The 18,076-nt window shown below is 39.5% G+C and overlaps 5 protein-coding genes across 5 annotated transcripts; 4 read left to right on the forward strand and 1 right to left on the reverse strand.

Moving 5' to 3' along the window:
• The first annotated feature begins 7 nt into the window (after positions 1-7).
• Positions 8-2,010, forward strand: LOC17877227 (eukaryotic peptide chain release factor subunit 1-1). The gene is made up of 2 exons (XM_006282266.2): positions 8-83; positions 697-2,010. The coding sequence occupies exon 2, from the start codon at positions 712-714 to the stop codon at positions 1,570-1,572; it is 861 nt and encodes a 286-aa protein (XP_006282328.1). The 5' UTR covers positions 8-83; positions 697-711; the 3' UTR covers positions 1,573-2,010.
• Positions 2,011-3,149: 1,139 nt separating this feature from the next.
• On the forward strand, positions 3,150-6,061 carry LOC17875913 (TORTIFOLIA1-like protein 3). Its single transcript, XM_006280158.2, has 5 exons — positions 3,150-4,266; positions 4,355-4,460; positions 4,643-5,145; positions 5,262-5,604; positions 5,704-6,061. The coding sequence occupies exons 1-5, from the start codon at positions 3,454-3,456 to the stop codon at positions 5,718-5,720; spliced, it is 1,782 nt and encodes a 593-aa protein (XP_006280220.1). The 5' UTR covers positions 3,150-3,453; the 3' UTR covers positions 5,721-6,061.
• Positions 6,062-7,065: 1,004 nt separating this feature from the next.
• LOC111829041 lies at positions 7,066-7,989 on the forward strand. The gene has a single exon (XM_023777675.1). It carries the CDS (start codon positions 7,066-7,068, stop codon positions 7,987-7,989), a length of 924 nt encoding a protein of 307 aa, XP_023633443.1.
• Positions 7,990-14,817: 6,828 nt separating this feature from the next.
• Positions 14,818-16,676, forward strand: LOC111830735 (65-kDa microtubule-associated protein 3-like). Its single transcript, XM_023783444.1, has 8 exons — positions 14,818-14,920; positions 15,017-15,076; positions 15,147-15,344; positions 15,429-15,680; positions 15,789-15,995; positions 16,080-16,235; positions 16,336-16,376; positions 16,452-16,676. Exons 2-8 carry the CDS (start codon positions 15,032-15,034, stop codon positions 16,456-16,458), a joined length of 906 nt encoding a protein of 301 aa, XP_023639212.1. The 5' UTR covers positions 14,818-14,920; positions 15,017-15,031; the 3' UTR covers positions 16,459-16,676.
• A 2-nt stretch (positions 16,677-16,678) lies between these two features.
• On the reverse strand, positions 16,679-18,076 carry LOC17876773. Its single transcript, XM_006279784.2, has 3 exons — positions 17,486-18,076; positions 16,964-16,997; positions 16,679-16,876 (listed from the first exon to the last, which is right to left on the reverse strand). The coding sequence occupies exons 1-3, from the start codon at positions 17,887-17,889 to the stop codon at positions 16,679-16,681; spliced, it is 636 nt and encodes a 211-aa protein (XP_006279846.1). The 5' UTR covers positions 17,890-18,076.

Consider the following 18,076-nt stretch of genomic DNA (forward strand, 5'->3'; position numbering starts at 1 on the left):
CTATATATATTTCTTCTCCCGCAAAACAAATCATGCAAAAATATATCTCAGAGGCTTGAACGTCGTTCTTCATCCGCCAGGAGGTTTGTTCTTTCCGACTATCATGTATCTTTTTCTTTCTTCGGTTGTTTGTTTTTTCGTCTATAGATCGTCTGATCTTATTTATAGTAGGAGTTGTTTTTTTAAAAAAAATATCAAAATTTTGTTGAAACTAACTAGGGTTTGCGAGCTGGATGTATTGTAATTTGTTTTTGACAGACTCATCATTGGGGATTTAGTTTACTCTATTGGTGATTATTATTTTAAATTTTTTAAGTATTTATTTGGAGCGATCTTTTTGCTCTGATATTGAGGATTTCTTTTAGTGTGATATTCAAATTTATTGTGTAGTACCAACACATATCATGAAGTTCATTATTAGATTATTGGTATTGCGTTTTTGAAAATAAACAAAATATATATATATTGAAGTTCACATGACATGACATTTGGTGTAAAATTTTAATCTTTTGCCAAAGGAATGACTAACTTACAATGAGTATCAATCATCAAGGCTTTTTAGTTTGATTCGATCTTTTATGCTCTCTGGGTTAGTTTGTTGATGATGGGGTTGATTGGTGGTGATTCAATCTCCTTATTCCAGTTTTAGTTTGTTGAATATCATCAACTAGCTTCTTTCTTGGTGGGTTGTTGCAGGTTTACTTTCTTAAAATGGGAGATATCATGGACGAGAAGTTGGGATATATTGTAATGGCCGACTTACAGACTCTCTTTGGAACTTTGAGAGGTTACACGAGTGAGGTGCTTCACAAGTTCTCTGGTCGTCCCAAGGGTCTGATGGAACCCGATTATACTCGAGCCGGTTTGGACGCTATGATTCTCTGTGTCGATAATCATTTTAGGAAAACTGCTGAGCTCGCCACACACTACTTCATCGATCCTTCAACAATGGAGCCTAATGTGGATGGGCTGATTCTGGTTGGTCCAGTGGAGCTTGAGTCTACATTTACTGAGTCAGATATGTTTCATCCCAAGCTTGCCAAAATTGTGAATGAGGTGAGAGTACTATGTGGTGGAGAAGTCGGTTTCAATCATGCTATCCATGTGACATCTAAAGTCCTGGCTAGAGACAGGCGTTTTATTGTCAAGTTGTTTGACGAGATATCCCAGGATACTGGCAAGTCTGTATATGGCCTGGATGAAACGTTGAAGGCCCTCGAGTCCAACTCTGGTGCTGCTGTCGACACACTTGTCGTTTGGGAAAATCTTGATATCAACAGATATGTGATGAAGAACCGTGAAACGGGCGAAACTGTGATAAAACACCTGAGCAAGGAACAGGAAGGCAACAAAGAGAACTTCAACAGTGGATTCAATGTGGAGGAGAAAATGTCGCTTGTGGATTGGCTGAGTAATGAATACAGACGTTTTGGTTGCGCCCTAGAATTTGTCAACAACAAAACACGTGAAGGTCGCCAGTTTTGCAAAGGGCTTGAAGGGATCGGAGCGATACTTCGTTACCCGCTTGACCTGAGTGCCATTGATCCTGAGGATGGAGAGCCTATACCATAATCTACCAGCTTGAGCTTATTATGCCAGACTAACAACTTATCTCTCGTGTGTTGATGCTTGTTTTGTATCTTTCAGGATGCTGCTATGAAATCTTTGTCAAAGCTGCCATGAGAAAAGAAGGTCTCTCTGACTGCAGGAAAAGGCTCATGAGTCTTACTTGTCTTTTTTTGTATGCCTTTTTTTTTTTTTCTTTCTTTCTCTTTATACATTCTATGTCTTTCTAATAATCTCACAATAATGTTTTGTTTACTCAACGAAAATGGCATCTAATAAAGTAGACAAAAAGAAAAAGACACTGTCCAGGGAAACCAAACTCTGTTTTCTTCTGTTCTTTTCTGCCGTTTTGTGGAATCTCTCTCTGCTTTTCCTTCTTTTTAAAAATTCCTTAGCTTTCATTTACTTGTACTTTGTTTTTATAGAAAATTCATACTTGTATTTTATACTCTCTCACGATAAATAATTTATCAATGGATTAGGTAACCTGCATATTATGTGAAATTCTGAACAGTCATCACACTTAATGGCTTGAATGAAATAATTTCGAAACAAGTAAAGACCGGATCTCAAACCGAAATCTAATTTTGACACCCTTAATTTTTCAACCTAATTGTGACTCAACGAGAACATATCTACACCACTGCCCACCACGTTTTTCACAAACCATGCAAGTTAAGATAATAGATACTAATAAAAAAAAAGGGTACAAGTAGAAAGAGCTTTCATGCTCCTATTTGATAATATTGGTTCACCAAAGATGTAACATTAAAAAAATGTTAGAATATTAGTTGAACCACCTAGGGGAACGTATAACGAAGAAGTCCAACAAATGAAGTTAACTTTTGCTTGATTTGCACATATTGATGTTTTGAAAGCTACAATCCATATGTTATATATTATCTACATTTGTACTCATAGTTGGATGTGTTGTCCAAATTCTATCAAATTTCTATGATCTTGATAGGTATGGAATTTCGTAAAAGAAACTCTAATTACTAATCCCATAAGATTATTACTTAAATGACCAACGTTAAAGTTGTATACAAATCATATTTCATCAAGTAGGAGTGCACAATAATTAGATTTATCTTTTAAAAAAAAAAAATATATCATCATACTAAACACCAAACCTCAAACGTATTTAAAGAGAGCATCATTAATAAACGAGTTAACCCATCATACAAAATAAAAATACTATATCCTACACTTAAACTAAACATCGTATTAACCCATCATTCAAGAGTAGTTGATCTAACTATATCGGTGTGTGATTCGTGAGGCGTATCATTTTTATACAACTTCTATTTGGTAAAGAAACTCACTAAAACCTTTGTCAAATTGTGTCCACTAATCTGTTCAAAGTTCAATCCGTAATTTTTTGTACCGAAATTACAACTAAATTTTAAATATTTGACTATGTTGAAAATAATAATAATGTTAGGGGTTTTGTGTGTGTATACACAAATTCCCAACAAAAAAGAGAAATTTCCAAAAATAAATAATTGAGGAAGACGAAGCGTGATTTCCTATTTCTAATACAAACATCATGACATGTTCCCGTGGCGTGAAATTTTATTTTTTTGGCAGACACCTAAAGAAACGGCATCGTTTCAGGTCATCATCTCTTCTCTGCTACTACTAGTGTTTTGCAGTCCTCTCATAATATATAACAACGGTTATAAAAGTCACAGAGCTAACACACAGACGATAAAAACTCACCTAGTGCGTCAAAACCTTCTATAATTAACCGACCGACCACCGTCAGGTCTTAAGCTTACACTAATGCCACTGCCACCGCTTATTCCGCCAGATCCACCACCGTCTCCGCCGCATCACTGATTTCGATAACCGTCACCGGAGAACCAAAAATAATCAATTAGAAATATGGCGACAACGAAGAACTCAAAGCAGAACATGTCCGTGTTGCTAACTAAGCTCGGGGATCGAGATACGTTCACAATGGCGGCTCGAGAGCTTGACTTAATGGCTAGACAGATTGATCCTTCTTCCTCCTCCGGGAATCTCCAGTCGTTTATATCCGTTATACTCTCCGCCGACACCGGAGATAAACCGGCGGTTCGTAAGCATTGTATTCACTTGCTCGCCGTTTTATCTGTTTCTCTTCCTATCAATTCTCTGTCTCCTTTCCTCTCTAAGATACTCACTCGCATCACGAGACGTCTCCGTGATCCTGACTCTTCGATTCGATCGAGTTGCGTCGCGGCTGTGTCGGCGATCTCTTCCCGCACGACGAAGCCTCCGTTTTATTCCGCGTTTATGAAGCCGTTGGCGGACACGCTTTTCACCGAGCAGGAGGTTAATGCGCAGATCGGAGCGGCGCTTTGTCTCGCGGCGGCGATTGACTCGGCGTCTGATCCGGATCCGGTTCGGTTGGGGCAGACGCTTTTGCCGAGATTGGAGAAGCTTGTCAAGTGTAATGCGTTCAAGGCGAAATCGGCGGGAGTTGTTGTGATCGGAAGTGTGATTGGTGCTGGTGGTTTGTCCGGAATCTTTATGAGCTCCGGAGGAATGAAAGGACTAGTGGATTGCTTATTGAGCTTCTTGGTTAGTGAAGATTGGGCAGCGAGGAAAGCAGCTGCTGAAGCTTTGGGGAGGTTAGCTACGATGGAGAGAAATGAGTTAGGTGAGTTCAAGGCTAAATGCTTGAAGATCTTTGAAAGCAGGAAATACGATAAGGTTTGGTTTTCTTCATCTTGAAACTTTTCATTTGAATGTAAGGTTTGGTTTAAACATGATCACAGATTTCAATTTTGATATTGCTCAGGTGAAAGCTGTGAGAGAGGTGATGAATCAGATGATAGAAGCATGGAAACAGGTTCCAGATTTGTCAGAGGAGGTTTCTCCACCCAGATCTAATGCCTCTTCTAAAGGTATCTTCGTTTACCGTTGGATCTTTAGCCAAAACAGGAAACTTTCTCTTGTTTGGTACAATAGTAGTAACTTGGTTAGATCCTTTGCGACTGTTTGACCAGTTTTTTTTCCAGCGTGTTCCTTGTAAGGATTCGTTACTAAGATCTTTGGTTGCTTACTTGTCCTGTTTTCTTGATTCTAGGTGATGCAAGTGATGGACGATACCCTTCAGGCTCTAGAGTTGCTTCAACACCTGGTAAATCAAGAACTCATCTGCTTAACAGATCGACTCCACCGGGAAGCTCACTAGCCACCACGGCTAGGAAACAGGCTCTCAGAAAAAGCATTGATCAGAAGAAAACCAGTCTAACAGCATCAAATACAAAAGCAAATGTAAGGAGAAGATTGGACTTTAAAGCTGGAGGAGCTAGTATTCCCACAAATGTGTCTCTTGAAGACGAACATAACGAGAACGCAATGGAAACGAGTCATGTTAGTCACGATAGGATGCAGAAGCTAGGAGGTGTGTCCAGTTCTCTGATTGGGAATATCCCACCATCCGGTGCTACAGTGGCATCAGGACATCATGTCTTGTCTGAAAACCCAAATACTAGTAACTGCAAAGGGCTTGAAGATATATCTCTGATCCGTAATCAGCTTGTTCAGATTGAACAACAGCAAGCCAATCTTATGGATCTTCTTCAGGTTTGTTCTAAGACATGATGATGATCTTTCCTAAGTTACATAACATCCAGATTGACTTTCGTTTCCTCTGTTCCTGAAACTCAGTCTTTGTGAATTTTTTTTTCTGTGGTCATCAGAGATTTGTCGGCAGCTCACAACAAGGAATGCATGGTCTAGAAACACGAGTTCAGGGCTTAGAACTAGCACTGGACGAGATATCCTATGACTTAGCGGTTTCAAATGGGAGAATGAGTAACGGTTCAAGCAAAAACAATTGTTGTCTCCTCCCCCATGGAAGTTTCATTAGATCCAAATTCTGGAAGAAAGACGATTCAAAACATTCAGCATCGAGGCTGTCCACTTATAGGAACAGAAATGGAGAAAGCACACGGATACAAAACTCGAGGTGTCGATTTGATGGCTCTCCTGGATTTATAGTCAACCCATTAGCTGAAATTCGACCAGATAATGGATCTGCAGGTAAATAAGTTGTGTTATGAAGATTCTAGTCAATGTTCCTTCTTCTGTTTTGTCCATAACATACTTAAGAATATCTAATATCTATGATTCTTTTTGTAGGTATGTCTCACAATTGAGGGACGAAGAGCAACAAAACCTTCAAAGCTTCAGAGACATTAAAACCACTTATGTGTGAATGTGGTGATTCATACTGATTGATAAGTTATGCATATTACTACCCTAAGTTCTCTCAACCGTTTAGTGTTTTCTTTTCTTTTCCTTAAAAGTAAATTCTACTAATTAGATCGAGATCAAAGATATCTTCAATGAGTTCTTTGCATGTGGTGCTTATAATCGTTATTTGGTAAATGAGTTTCAATTTTCGTGTAATATACGTATATCACAAACAATGACTTGGTAAAGTCTGTAAATATTGAAGTATTCTTGTAAGGGTTTAAATATAAACAAGATTAAAACATATATGATATAAAAAAAGTTGACCAGAGTAGGTAGCTGCCTTCTAAAAATTCACGGACTGAATAGCAAGGGAGTCTCTTTCGTTTTCGAACTATGACCCTATAATCTATTCTATTGTGCCTAGATGGTTAAATCCCAATAGTGGAATCAGATTATGTGATGTAAGAACTTTGATTAATGAATAATTGTTGTTGAGCCAAAAAATAAAATTAAAAAATAAAAAAAATCACGGACTGAATAATGGAAGTAGTTGGCAAACTGTTTTTATGGAATTTTATCTCTCTTTGGTTGAATTAATTATTGCTAAAAACTGTTTGCATTCAACTGATTATTATTGAAACTAAAAATAGTCTTTTAAAAAATGGAGAGCGAAGGCGATTTGAGAAGTACAGAACGTGAAGCTACTATGATGGAGATCGGTGAGAAGGAGCACCCTCCGGGAGACCCGCCGGACGCTGGAGGTTCGTGGGCGCAAAGGGCTGCTGGAGGGAGTTCAGGGGGAAGGGTGAATCCGGAATCGGTGCTGTCTGAAGATTTTGTAGAGGCGCGACTGAATCTCGAGTTCCCGGATGTAGAGGATGGTGAACCTGTGTTTACGGTCGGGCAGGAGGTTGTGGAGGCCATGAGTGGCCTATGGAAACAGTGTATGATTGTGAAAGTTTTCGGTAAAAACATCTCTATTGCGGCGATGAGTAGGAAGCTGAACGAGTTGTGGAAGCCTCGAGGGGCGATGCACGTGTTGGATTTGCCGAGGCAGTTCTTCATGGTGAGGTTTGAGATTGAGGAGGAGTATTTGGAAGCTTTAACGGGTGGTCCATGGAGAGTGTTTGGCAGCTACCTAATGGTGCGTGCCTGGTCTCCAGACTTTGATCCGCTATGAAACGAGATCTTGACCACGCCGGTGTGGGTGCGGGTGTCTAATATTCCGGTGATCTTTTATCATAAAACGATTTTAATGGGTTTGCTCGTGGTTTGGGAAGATCTATCAAAGTGGATTTGAACACGATGAACATTGAACGAGCTAGATTTGCGAGGATTTGTGTGGAGGTGGACCTAAAGAAGCCGCTAAAAGGGACAATAATGATGAATTGTGAACGTTATTTTGTGTCCTACGAAGGGCTGAGTTCGGTTTGCTCGGGCTGTGGGGTATACGGGCACTTAGTGCATTCTTGTCCGAGACGCGTCCAGGAGAATGATGTAGGTCTGACCGCTAGGAAGGAGGCGGAGTTGGCGCAAAAAAACATGCCGACGGCGGATGGGTTTACTGAGGTGAGACGGCGGGCGAGAGGACAGACCTCACCGAAGACAACCCAGACAACAGGCGGATCAAGCCGAGATTCCGAGCGTAATCTCCGGGAGATTACGATCCCGAATATTAGGAATGTTGACATTTCTAATCGATTTGCTGATTTGGAAAGCGCAGATACAGTTTCGGACGAAAGGGAAGAGAATATTAGTTTGGCCGATAATAAGGAAAACGTGATTGTTTCTTTCCAAGCACGGAAAGAGAAAGGTGTGCAAGCAATTAAGGAGAGTCTTCCCGGGCGTGCTGCTTCAGGAATTAAAGGGCCACATGATGGACCCAAAGAACGACCGGCCCACCAGAAAAAGCCATTGGGCACTATGGAAAGAACAAAGTACGCAAAGCAAGGAAGGCCCGTTAGAGGATTAGTTTTCGGCCCAACAGCGATAGAGAGGCCTTCGTTAACGTCGGGAAAGCGTCTTCGGGTGGAGACAACGGGTGTGGGCAGACCGGGTGGAGTGTTCATGCGTGATGGAGGTGAACAAGTAACGGTTTTGCCTATTATGAGCTCGGAGAGGGAGTTAACAGATATGAGCCGAGGTAAGCCTGGAGACCTGATGGAGTCGTACGATGAAATGAGGCGGGGTGATTTGTCTTTGAAGAAGACAAGCGAGTGTGAAGCATAACGGTTCTCCCCTGTGGTTTATTGTCAGATTGTCAAAGATCTTATGAATTGTCTTCTTTGGAACTGCCGGGGGACTAATAAACCTAATTTTCGACGTTCTATCCTCTATATGTTAAAGAAGTTTAGCACAGATGTTCTAGCTATTTTCGAGACTCATGCGGGAGGGGACCGGGCGAAGCAAATTTGTCAAGGACTTGGTTTTGATAAGTCATTTCAGGTTGATGCTGAGGGTCAGCGAGGGGGTCTGTGGCTGTTATGGAGATCGGGGGTAGGGAATGTGGTGATCGTTGCGTCCTCGAATCAGTTTAATTGTGCTAAAGTAGAGAATGGAGTGGAATCACTGCATTTGATAGTGGTGTACGCTGCACCAACCGTGAGTCGTAGGAGTGGGCTTTGGGGGGAGTTGCATGAGGTTTTTCAAAGTATTGATGGTCCGTTCTTTGTGGGAGGGGATTTTAATACCACTATGCGACTAGATGAACGAACTGGTGGAAGTGGAAATTTATCGGGTGATTCCTTGGCATTTGGAGATTGGATAAATGCAAAGTCATTAATTGATATGGGGTTCCGGGGTAATGCGTTTACTTGGCGGAGAGGAAAACAACAACAACATTTTGTTGCTAAACGTTTGGATCGTGTTCTTTGTAATCCTCACGCACGGCTTCAATGGCAAGACGCGTCGGTTTTACACATGCCGTTTATGGCATCAGATCATGCCCCGCTCTACCTTCAGCTGAACCCAATGGTTCGTCGTGACCCGGGGCGAAGGCCTTTTCGGTTTGAGGCCGCTTGGCTTACGCATCAAAGCTTCAAGGAGCTTTTGATTTCTTCTTGGCGTTGGGATTTGACTACTCCGGATGCGTTGTTGAATCTTAAAGACACCTTGAAAAGATGGAACCGTGAGATATTTTGGGATGTCCATCAGCGTAAGGAGAAATTGATGGGAGAAATTAAGTTGGTGCAGGATATTTTGAATTCAAACCAGACTGATGAGCTTCTATTGAAAGAGGGGGTGCTCTTAAAGAAGTTGGCCAAGTCCTTGAGCAAGAAGAAACGCTGTGGTTCCAAAAATCGAGAGAGAAATGGATTACTCTTGGGGATCGTAATACAAGCTTCTTTCATACTTCTACTATCATTTGTCGAAGAAGCGTGGGTAACTAGTGTGCCGGAGTTTGAGGAATTAGCCACTACGTACTATAAGCGTCTTTACTCTCTGAACGATGTTGACTCTGTGGTTGCTGGTTTACCACGGGACGGATTTTATCGCCTTTCTAGTGCCGAACAAGGAGAGTTAAACAAGCCCGTGTTGAGGAAGGAGGTTGAAACTGCTATTCGTAGTATGGGAGCTTTCAAGGCGCCCGGGCCGGATGGTTACCAACCTCTTTTTTACCATAAGTGCTGGGAAACGGTTGGTGACTCTGTGGTGCAATTTGTGTTGGACTTCTTTAAGACAAGTGAACTGCCTCATGGTGTGAATGACGCGCTTGTTGTGTTGATAGCAAAAGTTGCTAAGCCGGAGAGAATAACTCAGTTTAGACCGATCAGCCTCTGTAATGTGCTTTTTAAGACAATAACCAAGGTCATGGTTATTCGTTTAAAGATGGGGATCACGAAGTTAATAGGCCCAGCTCAGGCAAGTTTTATCCCCGGGAGACTTAGCATTGACAATGTTGTAGTAGTGCAAGAGGCTGTTCATTCCATGAGAAGGAAAAAAGGCCGAAAAGGATGGATGTTGCTCAAGCTTGACTTGGAAAAAGCGTATGATCGTATAAGGTGGAACTTTTTAGAAGATACTCTCATTGCAGCTGGATTGTCTGATCTATGGGTCAAGTGGATCATGAAATGTGTCACAGGCCCCTCTATGAGTATCATGTGGAATGGAGAGAAGACAGAGCCGTTTACTCCCGCGCGTGGGCTGAGGCAAGGCGACCCGTTGTCTTCTTATTTGTTTGTTCTGTGCCTTGAGCATTTGTGTCATCAGATTGAGGGGGCTATTGGTAGAAAAGAGTGGAAACCAATCCGTTTGTCACAAGGAGGCCCGTTGTTATCTCATATTTGTTTTGCGGACTATTTGATCTTATTCTCGGAAGCTTCCATAGCACAGATCAAGGTCATCCGGGGTGTGTTGGAGAGGTTTTGTGTGGCGTCTGGCTAGAAAGTAAGCTTAGAAAAGTCTAAGATTTTCTTCTCCGGTATTGTTTCTCGGGACTTGAAGAGTTTAATCACGGAGGAGAGTGGGATTAAGGCGACAACCGACTTAGAGAAATACCTTGGAATACCGGTGCTGCATAAGCGGATTAATAAGCAAACGTTTAGCTCAGTTTTGGAGAGAGTTTCTTCTAAGCTCGCGGGTTGGAAGGAGAGAAGCCTGAGTTTGGCAGGCCGGTTAACCCTTACAATGGGTGTTCTTGCCTCGATCCCTGTTCATACGATGAGTGTGATATCTATGCCACAAGCGTTGTTGGAGGAGCTTGATAAGTTGTCTCGCTCCTTCTTGTGGGGTAGCTCAGCTGAAAAGAAGAAGCAACATTTAATCGCGTGGCCTAGAGTTTGTCGACCGAAAGCAGAGGGTGGAGTCGGGATTCGAGGAGCTAGAGATACGAATACAGCTTTGTTGTCCAAGGTGGGGTGGCGGTTGCTTCAGGACCAAACCAGTCTTTGGGCAAAAGTCTTGAGGAAGAAATACAGAGTGGGCGACCTTAAGTCGTTAACTTGGCTTAAAAGGAAGAATAATTGGTCCCCGACCTGGAGGAGCATTATGTTAGGAATGCGAGAAGTAGTTATACCAGGCCACAGTTGGGTCTTGGGTGATGGAAAGGATGTGTTATTCTGGCAAGATCGATTGCTATTACCGAATGCTATAATAGAGGAAACAGGTGGAGGATTACCGGCTTCTCGGGTTAACGAGCGGGTTAAGGATTTGTGGCGAGATGGGATAGGCTGGGATTTTGATCGTATTGAACCTTTCATATCTCATGATTTGAGATTAAAACTTGGGTCGGTGGTTTTAGATACCATGACAGGGTCATGGGACCGGATCTCTTGGGGGGGAGAACCCGGATGGCCAGTTCACGGTGACATCCGCTTATAAGCACCTAACAAAGGATCATGAGCCAAGACCTAATATGGAGAAGTTCTGGGGACGAGTGTGGAGTGTTGTAGCTCCTGAGCGGGTAAGGATATTCCTATGGCTTGTTGGAAACCATGCTATCATGACCAACTCGGAACGGTTCCGGCGTCATCTAAGCACTTCCTCAATATGCACGATTTGTAAAGGAGGGACGGAGACTATCATCCATATCTTGCGTGACTGTCCAGCCATGTCGGGACTCTGGCAGCGGATCATTCCCGGTAGAACGAGACAAAGCTTCTTTGATTCTCCGTTGTTGCAATGGTTATATGAGAATTTATTGGGAGAACGGAGACGGAGGATTCGGCTTGACCGACGCTTTTTGCGATGGCTATTTGGTGGGGGTGGAAATGGCGCTGCGGGAATGTTTTTGAAACCACGAGTAAGTGTCGAGTCCGGGTGAAGTTCATTAAAGATTTGGCGAGAGAAGTACTGGCGGCCAAGGCTACTCAAAGTGGGGAACGGGTTAGTACCGCGCGTGTTGAGAGGATGATTGCATGGTCCCCTCCGAGGGTGGGTTGGTGGAAGATAAATACCGATGGGGCGTTTAGGGGAAACCCGGGGTTGGCTACAGCTGGGGGGTGATCCGGGATGCGGAAGGGACGTGGATAACAGGTTTTGCTTTGAATATTGGGATTTGCTCGGCCCCGCTGGCGGAACTATGGGGGGTTTATTATGGTTTGTGTATGGCTTGGGATCGTTATGCTACTCGGGTTGAGTTGGAGGTGGACTCGGAAATAGTGGTGGGTTTTCTCAAGACAGGGATCAGCGATGCTCATCCGTTGTCTTTCCTGTTACGGTTGTGCCATGGCTTTATATCGAGGGACTGGATTGTACGTATATCTCACGTGTATAGGGAGGCTAATCGCCTGGCGGACGGATTAGCTAACTTTGCGTTTACTCTAGACTTGGGTCTTCAGTTTTTGGGTATTGCTACGGGGTGTGTTGAGGAGATTGTTGACGAAGATGCTCGTGGAATGGCGTTCCCACAAAGAATTTGTGTTTAATTTTTTAATTTTTTCTTTTTCTTTTAATTAGGGAGGTTTCCTGCGTTTGTATCACCAAAAAAAAAACTGATTATTGAGTGTCACATGTGACTTCATCATGGGCAATTAAACAATTTAGTAGGTCTCAAAAGCAAGTAACAAGAAAACTTTACATAGCACTGATTATTTAATTTATTAGCATGGAATACATACATATATTTGAGTATGGGCAACTAAAAACCTGAAAAACAACACTTATAATTAATTTTTGTAAGGAATATACAAGGGTTTTATTTCTCTGTTCTTTAGATTCTTCTCACATGAAATCTAAATTAGTAAATATACTCAACAGAAGGGAGGTAAACATAATGCTCAATCAATGGTTTTAATATAAAGTAACTTTAGAGAAAACAAAGGGTGTGAAGCTGATTATCACCAAGATGTTCACTGAGCTTGAGACAAGACAGCAGTAATTGCGTGAAAAGTGCAGACACAGAAATGCATACTTGCTAATTACTATGTTGCAAAGTTTATTGACATAAAGTAAAAGAAAAAGGAATCATGTGAACGGTGAAAAAGAAAAGAAAAAAAATCCTCGTAAGGACTCTCAAACATTGGCTACCTTAGACTAATTGACAATTATCATAGTTACCATAGTTAGTTGAGTGACGGTTTTAAATTTTAACTAATAATTTTCCATACTCTAAAGATTTTAATCCGTGGTATTATTTCGGGGATTTTTTTTATTTTTTTCTGTAAAATTACATATTTTTGGAATTTATAGATGTATCAGAGTTACTTTTTAAGATTGTATAAATCTAATATTAATTAAATCAGTTTCATTTACCATAATTATATTAGTGTTGTTAAAAAATATTAAAATAAAAATTTGTCCCATATTGAAGTATTAAATTAATGATATATAAGTTTTTAGTAATAGCGATTTAAAACCGTCACGCAATATAACTCATCCGTGTTATTGTTATTATATATATATATATATATATATATATATATATATATTTATATTTATTTATTTATTTATTTATTTGTCAACATAATGATTTGAATTAGCCCATAAGAGCCAATTGGGAGGACTCAAGTTATTTTATATTAATTATAATATTTTAACTTTTTAAAAAGTTTTAAATTGGTTAAATATGGTAAAATTAAACAGTTGAGCTAAACACTGAATTAAATTATATACAAACTTTAAATTTAAGATGTTTATTAAATGAAAATTTATGTTTTCTACTCATTCAGATTCGAACTCATTTTGATCTAATGTATAATATGACTTTAAATCATCCTCAAAACATTTTAGACGAGCGACGTTGAATATATATTTTAATTGATGACAAAAATATATATTTTAATATTAATTAAGTGATATATGTCTGTTTTACAAAATATACAAAAATGATTTTACTAATTTTCATGTGTTTTATGATGGTTCAAAATAATAAAAATAAAACATCAAACAAATATGATATAAAAAAAAGATTTCCCGAAAATTATGAAAACCAAATTTTAGAAGATTTTGCTGATTTCTTCTCAAAATCCAAAAGCCACATTTTGTTGGGTTTTTTTTTCTTTTCTCCACGTGAGTTGCATTTTTTCCATTTTTCACTATCCAAAATTTTGTTTTATTAAAAAATCTAAATTTCAAAAGAGAATTTAACAATAACAGAGATATTTTCCACCGCCACTATTATCTTCGTCACTGTCACCATCACCACCGACCACCACCTCCGTTTACCATCACCACCGTCACCTCCAGCCGCCGACCACCATCACTTCCGACCATCGGCCACCGTCACCGTCGATCACCGTTGGTCACCACGACCCTAGAACCACCCACCAGGCCACCACTATTACCAACCCATCACAATTCCAAAATTGTAATTTTCCCTATCCCTAATCGTGTTTTCCTAATTTTTTCAAATAATATATTATATTCTTTATTTTGATATCTCAAATAATTATTCACCTAATGCACCTATTTCAAAAAGGGAAAAATGTCAGTTAAATCACGAACTTTCAAATTTTGGCCATTTAAATCACGAACTTTCTATATGGCCATTCAAAACATGAACTTTTCGTTAACTTAATTTTTAAAACATTATCTTTCGTTGACCAGGCCGAAATGAACACCATATCCTCAAATTCGTTGACAAAGCAGCTAACCATCGTTAATCATATTTTTTAGTGAGAAAAACGTCGTTTAATGCTAAAATGATATTTCAAAATCGTGATTCTAACGTCATAATCCAAAAATCAAATCCCTACTTTCTCACTTTGTTTTAGCCTTAACCGACGTCGTCTCTTACTAATAGAGATGAATTAGTGATGGCTAAATGTTTGTTAGTTATTTTGTAACAAATTTTTGGATATGATATACAATTTGGCTTTGTTAACGAAAGATAATGGTTTAAAAACTAAATCCAAAAAAAATTCATACTTTAAATGGTCATATAGAAAGTTCGTGATTTAAATGACCAAAATTTGAAAGTTCATGATTTAAATGACATTTTTCCAATTTCAAAAACCATTAAAAATTTTAAAAACACTAAAATGGTGACATTTTTTTTTGTAACATTTCAAAAATATCAGTATAGACTATAGATTAACAGAAAAAAAATTAACAGAAAAAATGTTAATTACAGACTGTCAGACTTACAGTGTTTCTTTTTTAACACCAAGAATGTTAATTACGGGTTATTGAAGTTGGAGAAAAGAAAAATCTTTCCCGTCATCTTCGATTTGTCGCTTTAGATCTCCAAGTTCATCATTTCTGGGACAGTTCATCCTTTGAGGCAAGTTCATCGGGCAAATTCAACTTTACAATTCCACTTTTTTGCTTAGGAATCTGGGTTTCTTCAACAAGTTCCTTATTCTCTTTTCCGGAACAGGTTAGGTTATTTGAAATGGAAAATCGAGAAGATTGTGGATCTTTGCTGTTACAACTCAAGGTTCGATTTCTATTTTGTAGATTCATTTTTAACCCATACATGTACTTAGGTGAAGTGTTTGTTTGTTTAGTCAATATGTAGAGTTATTGGAGATTCGGTGGAGGAAGTAGATGAAATCTTGATGGCTTTGAACTTGGGCTGCAATGAACTTTACAAGGCGAAAGTCAGGGAAGCTGAAAAACGCAGAGTTCAGATGGATGACCAAATCAAATCGACTGAATTAGAAATTGCTAAAATGAAAGAATTTTTGGGAGAAAGCTCATCCCAGGTAACACCACTTTGAGGATTGATACAGTAAAATGTTTTACTGTTTCCATTGTTAGGAATTATTAAACATTTTTCATGTTAACAGCAAGAACGACCTTCTGGGGGCTTGAAAAAGCACCTTGAATCCGTTCTTCTGACAATGAACGAGCTCATTGTGAAGAAAACTGAAAGAAAGAAACAATTCCGTGAAATTCTACTTGAAATTGTCAAGATCGATAGGGCCTTACATCCAGGACGTCTAGATGAGGCCTCCTCATGTCAAATTGATTGGTCTCGCTATTCTGATGGGGTGTTTAGAAAGTTACAGCGTGAGCTTAACGCACTTCAAACTGAGAAGGTGAAGTTGGTTTAAACTTGCATATTCGTTCGTTTTTGGGTTTGGTTATTACAAGATTGCACTTAACATCTATTTTACTCTCTTTTTTACGGTGTTGTCTCCCATCAGGATGATCGTGTGCTGGAAATTAAAAAGCTCTGGAGTACTTTAAAGTCACATTGTTCAGTACTTCACCTGGATACCAATAATTTCTTTTCCCCAATGAATCCTACATCAACTAATCCCGAAGGAGAAAGCATAAGTGATGATACAGTTAACAAATTGAGGATTGAAGTTCAAACGTTGGGGAAGCTTAAGACAGAGAGAATCCTTAAGGTGAAGTAATAATATTACTCTGAGGGCTCATGTAGAATTTGATTTGCTTTCGGTTCTCATGTTCTTGTGTTAAATTTGATGTAGGCTAGAGCTTTTGGAACAACCATGAAATCACATTGGGCTTTGTGGAAAACACCTGACGAAGAGAAAGATGAGTATGTAACTATTTTCTACAAGTTAGCTGCCCCAAAAGATGAGATCAATGACGCTGCTATTCTATCTGAAGAAACTCTTCGACGTGTAAGTTGTGTTTTGGACTTTATTGTCACCTTGACCAACCTTTATTACTTAGGGGGTAAACTTCAAGTGTGTTATAAAAAACGATTTTTCGTTGCCACAGATTGAGGAAGAACTTCATAGATTACAGGAAGTTACAAACGGGTACATACAAGTCTTCCTTCTTTTTTTGTTACTACTTAGATTAATTCATCTCCTAATCTGTCTATTGTGATGTAGCTCATAAGAGAGCAGGGCCAGAGACTGTGGACAGGTGGTGCAACCATGAACCAACCAAAGACTTTCCTTGGGAGCATTGTGAACTAGGAGGAAAATTAAGTCCAAATTGTTTATTTTTCACATTAACTTTCCCATTTTCTTACTCTGCTCCTTAATGATATTCTGCATATGTTCAATATCTATGGAATGCTGCCCTTTTTCATCTTATCCTCTTATCATTCTCTACCTTATATTATTGCCGTAGTTCTTTGGATGCGTTCTCTCTTTACAGCTGGATGACTAGAGTATTGGCTCTGTTGAATAGAATCATCAGCTCCTTTGGATCTTGCTCTCTCTGAGTCTATGGCTTCAATGCTATCTACTCTATCACCAGCTGCTCTTTTGTTGTATTGGTAACATCCGTGGAGCGAAAGAAGCGAGCCTAACTGTTGAAAGATATCAGATTAAAATGTAAGAAACTTGAGAAATGTCACAAACAAGCAAAGTAGTCAAGTTTTGAGACAGAACATTACTCCAAAATAGAGAGTGATCAGAGCAAAAGTCCACCTGCGAATAAAAACAAGAGAGGCCAGGAAAAACCGATTAGAGACAAGTACATAGACATTGGTTAATGTAATAGTCAAGAACAGTTGTTACCCTCTATCATAATCAAGAATGTTACATTATTGCTCCTATATGCTTGTAAAGTTGCAATATATGCTTATGAAGCTGCATACTATTTAATTGCCCCCTAAACGATTCAACAATATTTCAGTTTTTTTTTTTGGAATAAAAGCAACCACAAATCTTAAATAAACTGACTCATAATCAAGAATGTCACATTCGTGTATCAATGCTTGTGAACCTACAATATCTTTTAAGTTGCCAGATTAAAATTCAAGCAAAAGTTTCGATCTTTTCCTAAAACCCATTCTTGCCTCAATGCATGTGAACCTACGAAATCTTAAACCACAAACAAAACGATTTAAGAAAAGTATCGATTTTTATTTCGAAACCCCAAAAGAAATCCAGAGAGACAGAAAGAGAAAGCTTACTGTGTGTAGTAGAAGAAGATGGTCGGTCCATCGACGAGGCCAATAACAATCAACATAATAAGAAGAACGAAGAAGGCAACGACTCGAAAAGCAAGAAGCCAAGCTGGATGAATATTACGAAGACAAGGCCTCCAAGTCTCGTCTTCATATACATTTCCCGACCACTCTTTCTCTCCTCCGTCGGCATCACCGTCACTGCTTCGTTTCCGGCGATAACCTTCGTATTTGAATATAAGAAAAGCAGTGATCACAGTGGCTACAGCCATCCATACACAGCATATCATTACCCTCCAATTAAACCAGTAGCTTGATTCAGTTGTGTCCACCGCTGTTGTTGATGGATGCCAAGCATCTTTGAGCTCTGTATACGAAGATGGAGATAACAGTGATGAAGATGAAGCCATTTTGATAAAGTTTTCAGTTTTTCAGAGAGAAGAAGGCGATAAGTATTATTTTTTTGTGGGTTCAATGTTGGAAGAAGAAACAGAGTAGAGAAGAAACAAAAACAGAGTAAAGACAGTGTGGTTTTATTAGGATTAATGTGAGAATAAAATTTAGAAAGAATTTATAAAAAAAAAAATACAAAGGTCT

This window comes from Capsella rubella, unplaced genomic scaffold (assembly GCF_000375325.1).
Source record: "Capsella rubella cultivar Monte Gargano unplaced genomic scaffold, Caprub1_0 scaffold_8, whole genome shotgun sequence".
NCBI classification, from domain to species: Eukaryota; Viridiplantae; Streptophyta; class Magnoliopsida; order Brassicales; family Brassicaceae; genus Capsella; species Capsella rubella.